The sequence below is a fragment of the Gorilla gorilla genome, chromosome 8 (assembly GCF_029281585.2).
Source record: "Gorilla gorilla gorilla isolate KB3781 chromosome 8, NHGRI_mGorGor1-v2.1_pri, whole genome shotgun sequence".
NCBI lineage: Eukaryota > Metazoa > Chordata > Mammalia > Primates > Hominidae > Gorilla > Gorilla gorilla.
In genome coordinates, this window is record NC_073232.2 from 71,965,147 (window position 1) to 71,984,384 (window position 19,238).

The 19,238-nt window shown below is 42.3% G+C and overlaps 1 protein-coding gene across 3 annotated transcripts in view; it reads right to left on the reverse strand.

The window, feature by feature from the left end:
• Positions 1-8,057: 8,057 nt before the first annotated feature.
• The window catches only part of ZNF487 (zinc finger protein 487), a 46,375-nt gene continuing 35,194 nt past the window's right edge, over positions 8,058-19,238 (reverse strand). For 2 of the 3 annotated variants that reach the window (XM_055352258.2, XM_063710137.1), the window contains exons 2-4: positions 15,366-15,492; positions 15,011-15,106; positions 8,058-9,816 (exon numbers count right to left, since the gene is read on the reverse strand). In XM_055352258.2, the coding sequence (XP_055208233.2) occupies positions 9,323-9,816; positions 15,011-15,106; positions 15,366-15,492 (717 nt within the window). In that variant the 3' untranslated portion in view covers positions 8,058-9,322. The remainder of the gene's footprint in view (positions 9,817-15,010; positions 15,107-15,365; positions 15,493-19,238) is intronic. The other variant, XM_063710136.1, reaches the window with a different exon arrangement.

Genomic DNA, 19,238 nt, shown 5'->3' on the forward strand with positions numbered 1-19,238 from the left:
AGGGAAGCCCGTAATGAAGCTGAGGACTGCGGAGTCACTGGCATGTTGGCGGCTGCTGAAACCAGCAGTGAATCAGATGGCTCCCAAGGAAAGGCAAAAGTACTGGGGCCAGGTCTGAGGGAACCCACACAGGTGCCTGGAGAACAGGACACAAAGAATAAGAATAAAATTCTCTGAAACATAACAATAAAATTAGCAACCTGCACTAAACATAGAGTTATTCACTTATGGAAAATGAATAAAAAATGAAGTAGAGGCTGGGCATGGTGGTTCACGGGCCTGTAATCCCAGTACTTTGGGAGGCTGAGGCGGGTGGATCACCTGAGGTGAGGAGTTCGAGACCATCCTAACCAACATGGTGAAACCCCGTCTCTACTAAAAATACAAAAATTAAAAATTAGCCAGGCATAGTGGCACATGTCTGTAGTCCCAGCTACTCAGGAGGCTGAGGCAGGAGAATCGCTTGAACCTGCGAGGCGGAGGTAGCAGTGAGCCGAGATCATGCCCCCGGGAGACAGAGTGAGACTCTGTCTCAAAAAAAAAAAAGAAAAAAGAAAAAAAAAGGCCAGGCATGGTGGCTCATGCCTGTAATCCCAGCACTTTGGGAGTCCGAGGCGGGGAAATCACCTGAGGTTGGGAGTTCGAGACCAGCCTGACCAACATGGAGAAACCCCATCTCTACTAAAAATACAAAATTAGTCAAGCATAGAGGTGCATGCCTGTAATCCCAGCTACTCAGGAGGCTGAGGCAGGGGAATAGCTTGAACCTGGGAGGCAGAGGTTGTGGTGAGCCGAGATCATGCCATTGCACTCCAGCCTGGGCAACAAGAGTGAAATTCCATCTCAAAAAAAAAAAAAATTAGCCGGGCGTGGTGGCGGGCACCTGTAATCCCAGCTACTTGGGAGGCTGAGGCAGGAGAACTGCTTGAACCCAGAAGGTGGAGGTTGCAGTGAGCCAAGATTGCGCCATTGTACTCCAGCCTGTGCAACAAGAGCGAAACTCCATCTCAAAAAAAAAAAAAAAGAAGAAGTAGAGCTACTTCAGGAAAACTCAGGCTGTAACAGTAAGAACTAAGATAAGCAAAACAACTGAATATGGGGGGAAAATCACAAGAAGAAATGGGAGAAAATCTGTTTGTTTGTTTTATTTATTTTCTTTTTGTTTGTTTTGTTTTGTTTGAGACAGGGTCTTGGTCTGTTGCCCAGGCTGGAGTACAGTGGCACAATCTCAGCTCACTGCAACCTCCAGCTCATGAGGCCAAGCAATTCTCCTGCCTCAGCCTCCCGAGTAGCTGGGATTACAGGCACCTGCCACCACACTGGCTAATTTTTGTATTTTTAGTAGAGATGGGGTTTGACCATGTTGCCCAGGATCGTCTCAAACTCCTGACCTCAGGCGATCCACCCGCCTTCGGCCTCTCAAAGTGCTGGGATTATAGGCATGAGCCACCACACCGGCCTCAATCCTTCTACTTTTAAGCTATTTCTGTCTTTATATTAATATGAGTTTCTTGTCTATAGTATATAAATGGGCATTGCTTTTTTTTTAATCCAATTTGGCAACATCTGCCTTTGGATATTTGGGGCACTTGTATGTAACGTGAATACTGATGTGACTGTTTAAGTCTATAATCTATTTGTTTCTATTTTTCTTCTTGTTCCAGCTGTTCTTTGATCTGTTTTCTCTTTTTAAGCCTTCTATTGGATTTAGTATTTTTTATGATTCTTCCTTCAGGACTTTGCTCCAGTGTACCTTTCTCAGTGAAACTAAATTTATGCCTAATTTATCATTTTTGACATTACAAGTATTCCCATTTTTCTTCCATTTCTGTTTGGAACTTGTTATTGGCTAACATGTTTAACATTTGTATCTAGGCCAGGTGTGGTGGCTTACGCCCGTAATCCCAACACTTTGGGAGGCGGAGGCGGGAAGATCACCTGGGGTCAGGAGTTCGAGATCAGCTTGGCCAACATGGTAAAACCCCGTCTCTACTAAAAATACAAAAATTAGCCAGGCTTGGTGGCCGGCGCCTATAAACTCAGCTACTCAGGAGCCTGAGACATGAGAATTGCTTGAACCCAGGAGGTGGAGGTTGCAGTGAGCCGAGATCGCACCATTGCACTCCAGCCAGGGCGACAGAGAGAGACTCCATCTCAAAAAATAAATAAATAAAAATAAATAAATAAATGTGTATCTAATTACCTGTTAGCTAGTGACTTTTTAAATTTTTTTCACTTTTTCAGAAATGGAGTCTTTCTATGTTGGCCAGGTTGGTCTTGAACTCCTGGCCTCAAGCGATCCTCCTTCCTTGGCATGAGCCACTGCACCCAGCCTAGTGACCTTCATATAATTCTGTATTCAAGTTAAATATGTTGATGTAGTATCTCCAAGAAGTTGGGGAGTGTTTTTGTTTTTGTTTTTCTTTTTGAGCCAGGGTCTGTCTCTGTTGCCTGGGCTGGCGTGATCACTGTTCACCACACCATTGACCTCCTGGGCTCAGGTGATTCTTCCGAGTAGCCAGGACTACACGCATAGGCCACCATACCCAGCTAATTTTTTTCATATTTTTTTTGTAGAGACAGGATTTTGCCATATTGCCCAGGCTGGTCTCAAACTCCTGGCCTCAAGCGATCCTCTCACCTCATCCTCCCAAAGTGCTGGGATTACAGGAGTAAGCCACCACTCCTGGTCTCCAGTAAGTTTCTTATTGTTGAAGTAGCCATACTTTCTTTGATATAAACCCTACTTGGTCAGTCATTTATTCAGTGAATATATATTGAGCATCTGCTGCTACAGTGTTGGAAAGATTGTTGTGAACAAAATTACTACTTTCATGGAGAGGATATTCTAATAGAACATGCTGTATTTATTCGTTGGTATAATCCTCGATGTAGTCTCCCTATATTTTTTGTGATTTTCATTTGTTGTGTTACAAGATTTTGTTATTAGGTGTACTTTCTCAAAGCTGTTTATATTTTTGTTTTATTACCTTGCTTCCTTATTAATGCCAGCTTTAGATTTGATCACTTTTATGACCAGTTGCAACAAACTGCTTTTAGTTTTACACTTAGCTTTGCTCCTTATTATGTTTTAATTATATTCATTTATGATTTCATCCTAACCTTGTCCTGCTTCGCTTTTTTTCCAGTTTCTTTGAGCAAATATGTAATTCATAATTATTTTCAGTTTAGTTTTAAAAATAAGTTACAGTATTCTGCAATAAATTTACTTGTTGCCCTAAAGTTGTCATGTATTCTCCTTACAATTTATTCCAGATAATTAATAATTTGGATTTTGATATTTATCTTAAGTCCAAAGTTTTATTTAAGGGATGATTTCTTTTATGATTACATATCATAAGTAATTTATCTATTCCTTTCAGTTTTAAAGCTCACAATTAAGGATGTAATATCTTGAAATTCTACTTTTTTTTTTTTTTTTTTTTTTTTTTGAGACAGGGTCTTGCTCTGTCACTCAGGCTGGAGTGCAGTGGAGCCATCTTGGCTCACTCCAAACTCCGCCTCCCTGTTTAAGCAATTCTCCTGCCTCAGCCTGAGTAGCTGGGACTACAGGCGCCTGCCACCATGCCTGGCTAATTTTTTTTTTTTTTTTTTTTTTTTTTTTTGTATTTTTGGTAGAGGCGGAGTTTTGCCAAGTCGGCCAGGCTGGTCTCGAACTCCTGACCTCAGGTGATCCACCCACCTCGGCCTCCCAAAATGCTGGGAATACAGGCGTGGGCCACTGCGCCCGGCCTCAAAATTCTACTTCTAACAAATTTCTACTTTTTAGTATTAAAAATGTTCGGGCCGGGCAGGGTGGCTCACGCCTGTAATCCCAGCACTTTGGGAGGCGGAGGCAGGCAGATCACGAGGTCAGGAAATCGAGACCATCCTGGCTAATACGATGGAACCCCATCTCATTTAAAAACACAAAAAATTAGCCAGGCATGGTCGCACGCGTCTGTAATCCCAGCTAATCAGGAGGCTGAGGCAGGAGAATCGCTTGATCCTGGAAGGCGGAGGTTGCAGTGAGCTGAGATCGTGCCACTGCACTCCAGCCTGGGTGATAGAGCACGACTCAGCCTCAAAAAAAAAAAAAAAAAATTCTTAGTGACCAGAATATGATCTAATGATGAAAAATGAGTGATGAAAAATTTGTTGACCTAGATCCCATAATAGGCATGGCACTTAATCTTTTTACTTCAGTTTTATTTTGGGAAAACAATGATATCTATGTTACAAGTTTGCTGTTGAGATTAGATTATATAAGTTTAAGATATTTAGAAAACCGTCTGACACAGAATAAATACCACTGAATTTTAGGTATGACTATCTCTTCAATCTTTGCAATTTTTCCTTGAAGAGTAAAATATTCCATTGGGTAGAATACAGGCTAGCTGGCTATCTTTCCTTATTTTTAATCTCTTTGATCTGTCATAAGCTGAAAGAGGTTTCTTGCCTCTCTTAATAGTTTTCTATAACCAAGGTAGCAGCTGCTTTTGTATTTGGCTATATAAAAAGATGGCTTTTATCCTCTTACCTAATTTTGCTATTTACCATTGTGTGATATCTATTTTCATACCATTACGGGTACAAGTTCCACTTTGATATAAATAAAGGTGCTCTTATTTGCCTTTTAATTGCTTTTGCCAAAAATATTTTGCCCATTTCTTTGCTTTCCTTCCTTCATCTCTTTTAGACTTTTTTTTTTTTTTTTTTTTTTGAGAAGGAGTTTCACTCTTGTTGCCCAGGCTGTAGTGCAATGGCACAATCTCAGCTCACCGCAACCTCCGCCTCCCAGGTTCAAGCAATTCTCCTGCCTCAGCCTCCCGAGTAGCTGGGATTACAAGCATGCACCACCAAGCCAGGCTAATTTTGTATTTTTAGTGGAGACGAAGTTTTTCCATGTTGCTCAGGCTGGTCTCGAACTCCCAACCTCAGGTGATCCGCACCCCCCTCGGCCTCCCAAAGTGCTGGGATTACAGGTGTGAGACACCCCGCCCAGCCTTTTAGATTTCTTAAAAGCATGTTTTTAAGAAACAATATGGCTGCATTTTGGTTTTTTAAACCAGTATAATAGTCTGTCTTGGATAAGAAATTCAGCCATTCATATTTTTTGTAATGTGTGTATTTTGGTTTTGCTCTGAGTCTTGGTTTATCAACTATTATATTAATGTTGGAACATAACATATCCATTTCAATTTATACCATTAATCACACTTTCTTAGTTCCTTTACCTCTTCTGGTTTGTTCAGAAAAGAAAGGTCTGAAATGTGAAATAGAATTACAGGCACAAATGCCAGACAGTGTAACTGCGAACTGTCTATACTACCCCATAAATACAGCCTAAATGGGGAAAAAAATGATTTACTGAAATAGTCTGAAGATACACTTGATTTCTTCCTCCAGATACTCTACATTTTATCCCTGTATCAAGCAGCAACACCAGAAAATGGCCTAGAGCAGTGCTGTCCAATTTGGTAGCCACTAGCCACATGTGGCAACTAAGCACTTAAAATGTTACTATGTGACTTATGAAATATATTTTAATTATATTTCAATATCCACATATGGCTAGTGGTTACTCTACTAATCTACATACTACACTAGACTACAATATTTTGATTCTCTGAAAACCTATATTCACTGAGTTTTCTCATAGCTCTTGAGTCCTTTGTTACCACTGAAGAACTACTGAAAGAAGTTGAATTTCTAAGTTATTGGAAGGTTGTACACTTCATCGCCCATACAGAGTGCAAAAAGAGAACAATTTTAGAATTCTCAGGAAGTCTTCATGCCCCATTCATAATCAATATGGTTTTTCTTTATGGAAATGTAAATCATGTGACAGATGTCTGCATTGTGCAATGGCTATCAAAAAGATTCAAATTTACAGCTCAATTTTGATAACTATGAAAGACCATAAAACTTGTACTTACCTATGTATTAAATCATGCTATCAGTCTGCTATTGTCTATTTTCCTGTTGATTTCTATATTTCCATTCTAATGAGCCTTAAAAGCCTCATACATTGCATTATAAATAAAGCTGATAATAACAACTAAACAACTCACCTGGGATCTGTTCATTTTCTACTGATCTTGGAAAAATGTGAAGAGTAAAGGTAATGCTGGGAAAGAGGAGGTAAGAATAAAGTTAGGAGAAATCTGGCCCGCCTTGCTGCTCCTGGATCCAACTTCCTAAAATGCTACACAGAAGAGACCATTTGAACAATGTGGAGACATCTCTATGACCAGATTGTGTTGAGCTTAGACATGCAATTTTTCACTGGGTGAAAGTAAACACATGTATCCCAATGATTAACAATTTATGTCGCTACGACACAAAAAAATTTAAAATACAAACAATTTATAAATGACAGGATCCTAATATAGAAAGTGTCTTCATTAAAATTGATGTGGTAGGAAACACTCATGTTGTGCTGTTTATTTGTTTTCGTATGAATATAATACTGGGAATATTGTTGAACAATTCACAGAAACTCTAAAAAATAGAATGAATGCTTCAGTACAAGATTTTTTAAAATATTTGTTCTAATTTGATTACAGTTTCACAATCTTTTGATAAGACTTGTTTCAGCTACACAAAGGAATAAAGAAATCACGAAACTTTTTTTTTTTGAAACAGAGTCTTGCTCCGTCGCCCAGGCTGGCATGCAGTGGCACAATCTCGGCTCACTGCAACCTCCACCTCTCAGGTTCAAGAAGTTCTCCTGCCTCAGCCTCTCGAGTAGCTGAGATTACAGGTGCCCGCCATCACGCCCAGCTAATTTTTTGTATTTTAGTAGAGAGAGGTTTCCCCATGTTGGCCAGGCTGGTCTCGAACTCCTGACCTCAGGTGATCCACCTGCCTCGGCCTCCCAGAGTGCTGGGATTACAGGTGTGAGCCACTGCGCCTGGACCAAATTCTTATCTTGATCACTAACAAAGGAGTGACCTGTAATAATTCATTGATTCTCTCAGGCTCCATACATTTTATCTTTCAAATGAGGCAGAAATAGTTAAATACTGTGTACTCTTCCTGCACTACCATCTTGTGATTCTAAGGTGAGAATAAAGGCCGGGTGTGGTGGCTCACGCCTGTAATCCCGGCACTTTGGGAGGCCAAAGCAGGTGGATCACCTGAGGTCAGGAGTTCAAGACCAGCCTGGCCAACATGGCGAAACTCTGTCTCTACTAAAAATACAAAAATTAGCTGGGCCTGGTGGCACACACCTGTAATCCCAGCTATTCAGGAGGCTGAGGCAGAAGAATCACTTGAAGCCGGGAGGCAGAGGTTGCAGGGAGGCGGACGTTGCAGTGAGCCGAGATCGTGCCACTGCACTCCAGCCTGGGCGACAGAGTGAGACTCCATCTCAAAAAAGATAATAAATAAAAATAAAATAAAATATCAATTATTGGTCAGGCATGGTGGCTCACACCTGTAATCCCAGCAATTTGGGAGGCCAAGGCGGGCAGATCACTTGAGGTCAGGAGTTCCAGACCACCCTGGCCAACATAGTGAAAATCTGTCTTTACAAAAAATACAAAAATTAGCTGAGCATGGTGACACATGCCTGTAGTCCCAGCTACTTGGGAGGCTGAGGCACAAGAATCACTTGAACCCAGGAGGAGGAGGTTGCAGTGAACCGAGATTGTGCCACTGCACTCTAGCCTGGGCAACAGAGTGAGATTCTGATTCAAAAAAAAAAGAAGGGCTGGGCATGGTGGCTGTAATCCCAACACTTTGGCAGGCCAAGGCAGGTGGACACCTGAGGTCGGGAGTTCAAGAGCAGCCTGACCAACATGGTGAAACCCCGTCTCTACTAAAAATACAAAATTAGCCGGGCATGGTGGTGCATGCCTGTAATCCCAGCTACTTGGGAGGCTGAGGCAGGAGAATTGCTTGAATCCAGGAGACAGAGGTTGCGGTGAGCCAAGATCACGCCATTGCACTCCAGCCTGGGCAATAAGAGTGAAACTCTGTCTCAAAAAAGTAACAACAAGAAAAGAAAAGAAGATAAAATATCAATTATTTGCTGTTCAATGAAATATCACTTCTAGGCAAAAAGATTTCTCATCTTTATTGGGTGTTCTCACCCCAACCTGGGTTGTTTCTGCTATGGAACGAGTCCAAGAAGGTGAAGGTTTCTGAGCCTTCAGGATGTTGACAAGGGTTTCCTCTATGTTGTCTCACTGACGTTTAGTGAAGTTGGGATTCTGGTAAAAGCTTTCATTATATTCATAGGGTTGCTCCCTTGTGTGTGTTCTCTGATGTGTTGTGAGGGATGACTTCTGGTAGAAGGTTTTCCCACATTCACTACATGCATAGGGTTTCTCTCCTGTGTGGGTTCTCTGATGTACTGTGAGGGATGACTTGTGGTAGAACATTTTCTCACATTCATTACATTCATAGGGTTTCTCCCCTGTGTGAATTCTCTGATGTTCTCTAAGTTTTGACTTCACAGAGAAGGATTTTTGACATTCATTGCATTCAAAGGGTCTCTCTCCTGTGTGAGTTCACTGATGATTAATGAAGTTTGGCTTCTGGGAGAAAGTTTTCCCACATTCCTTACACTCATAGGGTTTCTCGCTAGTATGTATTCTCTGATGTACTTTTAGAGCTGACCTATCACCAAAGGCTTTCTGACATTCATTACATCCATAGGGTTTCTCTCCTGTGTGTGTTCTCTGATGTACATGAAGATTTGACTTCTCACAGAAGTTTTTTCCACATTCATTACATTCATAGGTTTTGTCCCATGTGTGTTCTTTGATGTACTGCAAGGCATGACCTATATCCAAAAGTTTTCCCACATTCAGTGCATTCATAGGGTTTCTCTCCTCTGTGTATCCTCTGATGTAGGATAAAAGAGGATTTATGGCTGAAGGTTTTCCCACATTCACTACATTCATAGAGTTTTTCTTCTGTATCTGTTTTCTGATATACAGAATGCTTTGGCTTACGGCAAAATGTACTAGCATACTGATTAATTTTATAGGCATTCTTTCCTATATGTGTTTCTTGATGTTGAGTGAAATTTGGCTTCTTGCAGAATACTTCCAAATGTCTACTACAGTCAAAAGTTTTCTCTCCTCTGTAACTTCGTAGAATGAGGAGTGATTTCTTGCCAAAACTATTCTCACTCGCATTACACTCATAGTATTTCATCTCCATAACCCTGTGGTGTTTATTTACAGGTGGCCTCTCACCAGACCTCCTCTCACATTCATTGAATTCATAGTGACTCTTCCTTATGTGAGTTCTCTGATGAACAATGAATATTGGTCTATCGGAAAAGGCTCTCACATGTTCATTATATTCACAGGGTCTCCCATGAGCACACTCTCTTATGCGTACTGCAGGCTGCCTCTTCATGAAAAGCCTTCCCACACTGATTGTATTCAAAACACTGCTTAAGAGTTCGAATATACTGATGCCTAAATAAGTCCTCATTCTGAGAGACGGCTTTCCCATTTCCATCATATTCCAAAGGTTTCCCTCTGGCATAAGGATTCTCACGCTTCATACAGAGGAGAAATTTCCTACGTACATTACACTCAGCAGGGTTCCTTACAAAGGAGCTTCTATTACTAATAATTAATTCCGAAATATTATTCAAATTCATTCCAGATGAGTCACAGTTGCCACGTATTTTTCTTGATAGAATGGGGTTTGTGTCAAGAGAAAATGTTTTTCCTAATACATCATTTCTGTCCATAGTCAGTGTTTTATTGTTGACAGAATCAACTTTCTGCAAATGCTGGTCTTGATTTTCCTGTCTCTTCTCCATCAGGTCATCATCTATGCAGCAGTCTAGAAATAATAATAAGTTATCACAGATTATAAATGTTAACATATTTTTCATGAAAAAGAGACATATTCACATGCTATTTTTTTTGTTTGTTTGTTTTTGGCACAGTGTCTGGCTCTGTCACCCAGGCTGGATTGTGCAGTGGTGCGATCATGGCTCACTGCAGCCTCAACCTCCCGGGCTCAGGTGATGCTCCCACCTCAGCTTCTCGAGTAAATGGGATTACAAGTATGTACCACCATGCCTGGCTAATTTTTTGTATTTTTTGTAGAGATGGAGTTTTTTGCCTTGTTACTCAGGCTGGTGTCAAACTCCTGTTGCCCAGGCTGTAATGCAGTGGCAGCATCACAGCTCACTGCAGCCTTGACCTCCTGGGCTCAAGAAATCCACCTGCCTCGGCTCCCAAAGTGCTGAGATTACAGGCATGAGACACTGCACCTGGCCCAGGCTGTTCTTATAACAGGATCATATGCATACCTTTATTCATCTAGAATATCATCATCTAACTCATAGTCTGAGATTTCACTTATACGATCAATTACACTGTAATTATTAGAGTCTACAGTGGTTCTGCTTCATCTTCTGATTTGCCTAATAATTGTGAAGAGTCTTCCTCTTGTCAATTTTCTACTCTTTGCAATTAACGGAAGAAAATAAAAGCTCTGAACTCTCAACTGTGCCCATTGAATTATTAAAAAAAAAAAAAAAAGAGAGAGAGAGGTGGGCTCGGTGGCTCACGCCTGTAATCCCAGCACTTTGGAAGGCCAAGGAAGGTGAATCACCTGAAGTCAAGCATTCCAGACCAGCCTGGCCAACATGGCAAAACCCCATCTCTACTAAAAATACAAAAATTAGCCAGGTGTGGTGGTGTGCATCTGTAATCCCAGCTACTCGGGAGGCTGAGGCAGGAGAATCGCTTGAACCTGTGAGGCAGAGGTTGCAGTGAGCCGAGATCATGCCACTGCATTCCGGCCTGGGTGACAGAGTAAGACTCCATTTCAAAAAATAAAAAAGTAATAATAATAATAAGTGGCCAGGCGCGGTGGCTCACGCTTGTAATCCCAGCACTTTGGGAGGCTGACGGGGGTGGATCACGAGGTCAGGAGCTCGAGACCAGCCTGGCCAACATGGTGAAACCCTGTCTCTACTCAAAATACAAAAATGAGCTGGGTGTGGTAGTGCGCACCTGTAATCCCAGCTACTCAGGAGGCTGCAGCAGGAGAATGGCTTGAACCTGGGAGGTGGAGCTTGCAGTGAGCCTAGATTGTGCCGCTGCACTCCAGCCTGGGCAAGAGAGCGAGACTCCATCTCAAAAAAAAGAAAAGAAAGAAAAGAAAAGAAAAGAAAGAAGGAAGGAAGGAAGGAAGGAAGGAAGGAAGGAAGGAAGGAAGGAAGAAAGAAAGAGAAAGAAAGAAAGAAAGAAAGAAAGAAAGAAAGAAAGAAAGAAAGAAAGAAAGAAAGAAAGAAAGAAAGAGAGTGAGTCAGGTGCAGTGGTTCACACCTGTAATCCCAGCACTTTGGGAGGCCGAGGCAGGAGGATCACCTGAGGTCAGGAGTTTGAAACCAGCCTTGCCAACATGGCAAACCCCGTCTCTAGTAACAATACAAAAAAATAAAAAATAGCCAGGACACAGTGGTGGGTGCCTGTAGTCCCAGCTACTCGGGTGGCTGAGGCAGTAGAATCACTTGAACCCAAGAGGCGGAGGTTGCAGTGAGATGAGATCACACCGCTCCAGTCCAGCCTGGGCAACAGAGTGAGACTCCATCTCAAAATGAAATGAATAAATAAAATAAAATAAAATAAAAGAAAGAAACTACAAATAAGGTTTCTCCAGCCTTCTTTTATATTTTTGTCACAAGTAATGCAATACTTCAAGCAGCTCAATAAGAAAATTGAAGGGTGATGTAATAGTGACAGTGTTCTTTACTATTCTATTATCCTTATAAGCAATTCCATCATTCTTTTCTATTTTAGTTTATTTTACCATAGTTGAACATAATTGATGAGTAATGTTGAAATAATTGCTAAGGAAATAACATAGCAAAATGTTTCAAACTTAAGAAAAATAGATCACTAAAATAGTATCATGCTTCTTAGATTATAAATGGGACCAATTCACTCAAATGATAACAGCAAAAACAGAATGAGTTTCATTCAATTAAAAAATAAAAGTAGGCCAGGTACAGTGGATCAAGCCTCTAAACCAGCATTCTGGGAGGCAGAGGTGGAAGAATTGCTTAAGGTCAGGAGTTCAAGACCAGTCTGAGCAACACAGCAAGACCTCATCAGTACAAATTTTTATATATATACATACATACATATATATTCACACACACACACAAATATATATATATATATAAATTTTCTCTTTGTTTATCTAAGTTAGAAAAAAAATTTTTTTGAGATAGGATCAAAAGAGATCAGCTACTGCACTCGAGCCTGGAAGACAAAGCGAGACTCCATCTCATTAAAAAAAAAAGAAAAAAGAAAAAAGAACTGCGTCAAAAATAAACTCAAAAGCTAAATTTGGGTCCACTGAGAGGTAACATTCTATTTTGTTTATTATATGGACCATATATCATTTATATTCCTTTTATATTCTAAGGTTTCATGTTCACATTTCATATATGATTCTCAAACTCCATATAGCTTGATTTTTGTTTTGTTTTTACAGGCTCTTACTCTGTCACCCAGACTGGAATGCAGTGGCATGATCATAGCTCACTGCAGCTTCAAACTCCTGGGCTCAAGCGATCCTCCCACTTCAGCCTCCCAAAACTGAGACTACTGGTGTATGACCATGCCTGGCTAATTTTTTTTTTATTTATTTTTGAGACAGAGTTTCGCTCTCGTTGCCCAAGCTGGAGTGCAATGGTGCAATCTCAGCTTACCACAACCTCCACCTCCTGGGTTCAAGTGATTCTCCTGCCTCAGCCTCCCGAGTAGCGGGATTACAGGCATGTGCCACCACGCCCAGCTAATTTTGTATTTTTAGTAGAGAAGGGATTTTTCCATGTTGGTCAGGCTGGTCTCGAACTCTCGACCTCAGGTGATCCGCACGCCTTGGCCTTCCAAAATGCTGGGATTCTAGGCATGAGCCACCGCGCCTGGCCTAATTTTTTATTTTTTGTACAGATGGATCCTCATTGTGCTGCCTGGGCTGGTCTCAAACTCTTGACCTCAAGCAATCCTCTTGGGTTGGTCTCCTGAAGTGCTGGGATTACAGGAGTGAGCCACTGCACTGAGCCTATATAACTTGGTTTTTGAAAATCCAATTTGACAATATCCATCTTTTAATAAGATGGTTTAGCCCCTTTAACTGTATTATGATTTCTAAAATATCTGGATTGGTTTTCTCTTTTTCACTTAAGAGTTTCCAGTTTTTCTAATTTTTACCTGCCTTTCCCCACTTTTTCTTTTTTTTTTTTTCTTTTTTTGAGATGGAGTCTCGCTCTTGTCACCCAGGCTGAAGTACAATAGTGCGATCTCTGCTCACTCCAACTTCTGCTGCCCCAGTTCAAGCTTCTCCTGCCTCAGCTTCCTGAATAGCTGGGATTACAGGCATCCGCCACCACACCCGGCTAATTTTTGTACTTTTAGTAGAGACGGCGTTTCACCATATTGGTCAGGCTGCTCTCGAACTCCTGACCTCAGGTGACCAACCCGCCTCGGCCTCCCAAAGTGCTGGGATTACAGGCCTGAGCCACCAAGCCCGACCTCATTTTTTTTTTTTTTTTAGTCTAATCCAATACATTTAATTTTTTTCTTTTCCATTTTCTTCTTTTTAAAAGTTTAGAAGTTACACGTATTACTTTCTTTTAGCATTTACTCATTACATGTTACCATTTATATTTAATGCAACATTATTTCGTCTTAACAATGAAAGGAATTTAGAAGCCAGGCGCAGTGGCTCACACCTGTAATCCCAGCACTTTGGGAGGCCAAGGGGGGCAGATCACTTGAGGCCAGGAGTTTGAGACCAGCTTGGCCAACATGGCAAAACCCCATCTCTACTAAAAATACAAAAATTAGTCAGGCGTGGTGATACACACCTGTGGTCCCAACTACTAGGGAGGCTGAGGTATGAGAATCTCTGAGCTGGGAGGCAGAGGTTGCATTGAGCCGAGGTTGCATTGAGCCAAGATTGCACCACTGCACTCTAGCCTGTGAGACTGAGAGAGACTGCCTCAAAAAAAAAAAAAAGAAAGAAAGAAAGAAAAAGAAAGGATTTTAGAACACAATTCAGATCAACTGGTAACTGATTCACATGTTGGGTCATTTTTCAGTATTTTATTTTTATTGTTTTATATCCAACTGGGCATCATTACTATTTTATACAAAGAATATTTGTTTAAATTTATGTGTCTATCTCTTATTTCTTCCCAAAACTGTTTCTCCCCATTTTCTCCCATCCAGTTAATGGTATCATCACACAGCCAGTGCCTCAGCATAAAACCTTTGAGATCATGCTTATTATCTTTTTCTTATACCCATAATCCAATTTAGCAGCAAATTCTGTTTTGGCTACAACTTCCGAATATATCGGCACCTCAGCGAGCAGTCTCTCTGACAGCATCTCTCACATGCTCCCCATCACCCCTTGACTTCCACGCAGCCTGGCTCACTGCTGTCCTGCACACATGACACTGTGGCCTAAGGTTCACAGCACAGGGTATACCATCTGGCCAGAATATTCCACTGACACACAATTCAAATCTGTGTTTATTAAACTATTGACTTCAAAAAGGCCCTTGCATAAAGCACACACTACATCTCATTCTCTTCTACCAACATAACACAGCCATGGTGTTAGAGCTATATCTCTAACACAGATGGAACTGCCAACATCGTAGCTGCCAAATTAATACATATTGAATAAATACATAATATATGATGAAAAGAAGATAACTGAAATTGATATAGAAGGAAGAGTCAAATGACATTCATTTGACTAAACTGAGAGAGGCAAGGATTAAGTTTTGGAAAAAAACAAAGACCATTTAGCTGTTATCTGCTAGTGTGTAATAACATATACATCTGAGACAAGCAGGCCAGCTCTTCTTAGTCACTTCCAAAGTTCTGGTAACTCTAAAAACATATGTCGGAAAAATTTCAAAGATGTCAATATGTGAAGTATCTCCCTAGGATCAAATTTCTCCCTGGGATTATAGCTTCCTATATATTTATTAACTCACCTAGGTGGCTCTGACTTGGGGACTCTTCCTCTAATATCCACAGCACCTCTCCATGCTCCAACTTGCAAACCACCTCTGGTTTGGTAATGCAATATCCTGTGAATGAAAATGACACAGGACGTGGGCCAGATAGCCTGCGGAGGACAAAGGTGTGCCTGCACAAAAATAGGTCCACTTGAGCATTTCATTACAGAAAACACCACAGATATTCTTTACAGTGCCCAAAAGGGATCAATCAAGCTTCAACTCCTGAGTCTCAAGCCTTTAACTCATATTCATACAAAGAAACCATCTGTAATCAGCAGCTAAAAAGGAAATAAATGTTATTTGAAGCTGCAAATTACATAATCCTTACCCACTGAGAGGAGGAGGCTGTAGTTCTCCAGCATCACGTCTCTGTACGGGGTCCTCTGAGCAGGGTCCAGATGCTGCCACTCCTCCTGGGTGAAGCCCACAGCCACATCACTGAAGGACACTGATCCCTAGAACAGTACATTTGTTTTCATTCTACAGTGATCAGAAGTGGAGAGCATACAACATGTGTGAGATCTAACAACTTGTCATGTTCACTGTTGATAGTTGAAGAGAAAATGCTACATAGGATGCCTACTATTGATATTATACATTGTAGGAAAATGAGAAATCCTGGTATGAGGACTCTGCCGGTATATTAATTGGTTTTTTTTTTTTTCAGACGGGGTCTTGCGCTATCACTCAGGCTAGAGTGCTGTGGCATGATCACAACTCACTGCAACCTTGACCACTGGGGCACAAGAGATTCTGCCACCTCAGCCTCCCAAGTAGCTGGGACAACAGGCATGCACCACCACACCCAGCTAATTGTTTATTTGTAGAGACAAGGTCTCACCATGTTGCCCAGGCTGGTCTTGAACTCCAGGCTCAAGCGATCCTCCTGCCCTGGCCTCCCAAAGTGCTGGGATTACAGATGTGAACCACTAGGCCCGGCCTACTTTCTTAATTCATACAAAAATTATACGAGGTCCCGCTAGTGATAGACGCAGGAGGCAGATAAGGGAGGGTCCCCGGAGAATCTCCGACCAACACTACAAGTGTTTACATCAGATGCTTTTCTGCAGATAAGGGAATCTGCCCAGGGTCTTGTCTGCACATGCCTGCAACAGACTGGGGACCCACCTGCACACTGGGAGAATGAGGTGGAGGTAGGGGAAGTTTGCGCCTTGTGCAGGGGGGAGGAGCCTGGTCTCTTAAGATACTGTGTGGTGGCCTGGTATTCAATCTGTGAGGTGGCAGTCTTTTAGTAGAATTGATTTTTTTTAAAAAATTGATTGAAAAAAAAAACCTAGGCTGAGTGTGGTGGCTCATGCCTGTAATCCCAGCACTTTGGGTGGCCAAGGCAGGCAGATCACTTGAGGTCAGAAGTTCAAGACCAGCCTGGCCAATGTGGTGAAACCCTGTCTCTATTAAAAATACAAAAATTAGTCAAGCTTGGTGGTGCGCACCTGTAATTCCGGCTACTGGGGAGGCTGAGACAGGAGAATCACTTGAACCTGGGAGGTGGAGGTTGCAGTGAGCCAAGATCACGCCACTTCACTCCAGCCTGGGTGACAAAGCTAGACTCTGTCTCAAAAAATAGATAATAAATCATTTTTCCTTTTAGAGGCCAGGTCTTGCTGTTTTGCCCATGCTGGAGTACATTCACAGGCATGATCATTGCACACTACAGCCTCAAATTCCTGGGTTCAAGCAATACTCCTGCCTCAGCCTCCCAAGTACCTGGGGCTCCAGGCATGTCACCCAGGCTGTAGTGCAATGGCACGATCTCAGCTCACCGCAACCTCCACCTCCCAGGTTCAAGCAATTCTCCTGCTTCAGCCTCCTGAGTAGCCGGGGTTACAGGGGCGCACCACCACGCCTGGCTCATTTTTGTATTTTTAGTAGAGACAGGGTTTCATCATGTTGGTCAGGCTCATCTCAAACTCCTGACCTCGGCCCACCTCAGCCTCCCAAAGTGCTAGGATTACAGGCTTGAGCCACACCGCACCCAGCCCCTGCTTTTTTTTTTTTTTGAAACACGGTCTTGTTCTGTCACCGAGGCTGGAATGCAGTGGCACAAACACAGCTCACTGCAGCTTTGACCTCCTGGGCTCAAGCAATCTTCTTACCTCAGCCTCCTGAGTAGCTAGGACTACAGATGCATACCACCATCCCCAGTTAATTTTTTTGTCTTTTCACAGAGACAAGGTTTCACCATGTTGCCCAGGTTAGTCTCTAACTCCTGGGCTCTAGCAATCTGCTTTCCTCAGCCTCCCAAAATACTGCAATTACAGGAATAAGTCACTGCATCGGGCTGATTTTTAAATTTTTGGAGAAATGGGGTCTCACTATGTTACCCAGGTTGGTCTCAAACTCCTGGGCTCAAGTGATCCTCCCACCTCAAGCCTCCCAAAGTGTTGTGATTACAGGCATAAGCCACCTTGCCCAGCCTGGCTGTTGTACTTAAGTTGCTTTTATAAAAGGTGGCGAAGGTAAGTTGATGTTTGGGTCTGGGGAAAAAAAAAAAAAAAGGGCCTGTAATCCCAGCTACTCAGGAGGCTGAGGCAGGAGAATGGCGTGAATCCGGGAGGCGGAGCTTGCAGTGAGCTGAGATCGCGCCACCGCACTCCAGCCTGGGCGACAAAGCAAGACTCCATCTCAAAAAAAAGAAAAAAGGGAAAAAAGGTATGTCAAAAACAAAAATTATAAATGGGCTTATCTTGCTAGATATTACTGTTTATTATGAACTCCTCTAATAAAAAGAAAAATACCCCAGTGAAAAGAAAAAGTCCCAAAACAGAGTTAAATAGTGTCCTACGCCAGGCGCGGTAGCTCACACCTCTAGTCCCAGCACTTTGGGAGGCCGAAATGGGCAGATCACCTGAGGTCAGGAGCTCCCTAGCCAACGTGGTGAAACCCCATATCTACTAATAATACAAAAAAATTAGACAGGCATGGCTACTCGGGAGGCTGAGGCAGGAGAATTGCTTGAACCCGGGAGGTAGAGGTTGCAGTGAGCCGAGATCATGCCACTGCACTCCAGTCTGGGGGCACAAGAGGGAAACTCTATCTTAAAAAAAAAAAAAAGTGTCCTAATATATGGTAAAGTCACCATATACAAAGGATGATCAACCTTTTTTTTTTTTTTGAGACAGAGTCTCGCTTTGTCACACAGACTGGAATGCAGTGGAACAAACATGGCTCACTGCAACCTCTACCTCCCAGGCTCAAGTGATCCTCCCGCCTCAGCCTCCCAAAGTGCTTGGATTACAGGCATGAGCCACTGCACCCACCCAGCCAATGATCAACTTATTAAATATGGTTGACATAATTATAAGTGCTTATAAATTATAAATCCTTTATAAATTATAACAGAATAAGTTGGAAGGCTCCCTAGGAAACATACTCCAGGAAAAGGGCACATTTGGTACAAAGACAAAGGTGGTGTTATGCCTGGTACATCCAGCAAGAAGGCAAGTCGAGCTGGAGCATAGTGATCAAGAGGCTGAGAAGGAAGTGAAGTCACAGATGTAATGGATCACATAACCCACTGGTGGAACTTTGGCTTTTACTCAGTGAAAAATGTAGATGTTGGGCAGAGGATTGGCGTTTAGCAACCTGACTCTTCCTACACAGGTACTCTAAACGCTATGCCAGAGGCCAAGGTCTGAGCAGCAACAAGACTGCTCTGCAACGGTTGCTGTAATCCAGGCAAAAGATGTCATAGAGAGGATTGCAAGAGGTCAGACTCTGTGGATATATTCTGGATGTATGCCCCAGAGGTTTTTCTGACAAATAAGATGTGTAAGACAAGGAAAAAACAGGTCAAAAATAATTCCAAGGGGTCTGCTATCAAACAAGAAGGGGAAGGAATGCTCCAGAGGTTGTGGGTTTGGGAGAGAAAATCCAAGAGGCCAGTTTTAATCATGTTGAGCTTGGGTCTATAAAATACTCAAGCAGAGATGCAGAGTGGACAGTTAACATATGCATCCAAAGTGTAAGAAGGAAATCTGAGCTGGAGAGATTACCAGGAGGGATCAGGCCCCAGAGAGTACTGCTGACAAAACAGTGCCAAGGGACAGGCCTCAGCCAGACAAAGCACAAGTGATAACAAATGGAGGCAGCCAAATGCCAGGGTAAATAGGGGCAGGTCCCCAGTGAAACCTCCAAGCCAAAGACAGTTTAAAGCCTGAAAGCCAAGATACAAGTTAAA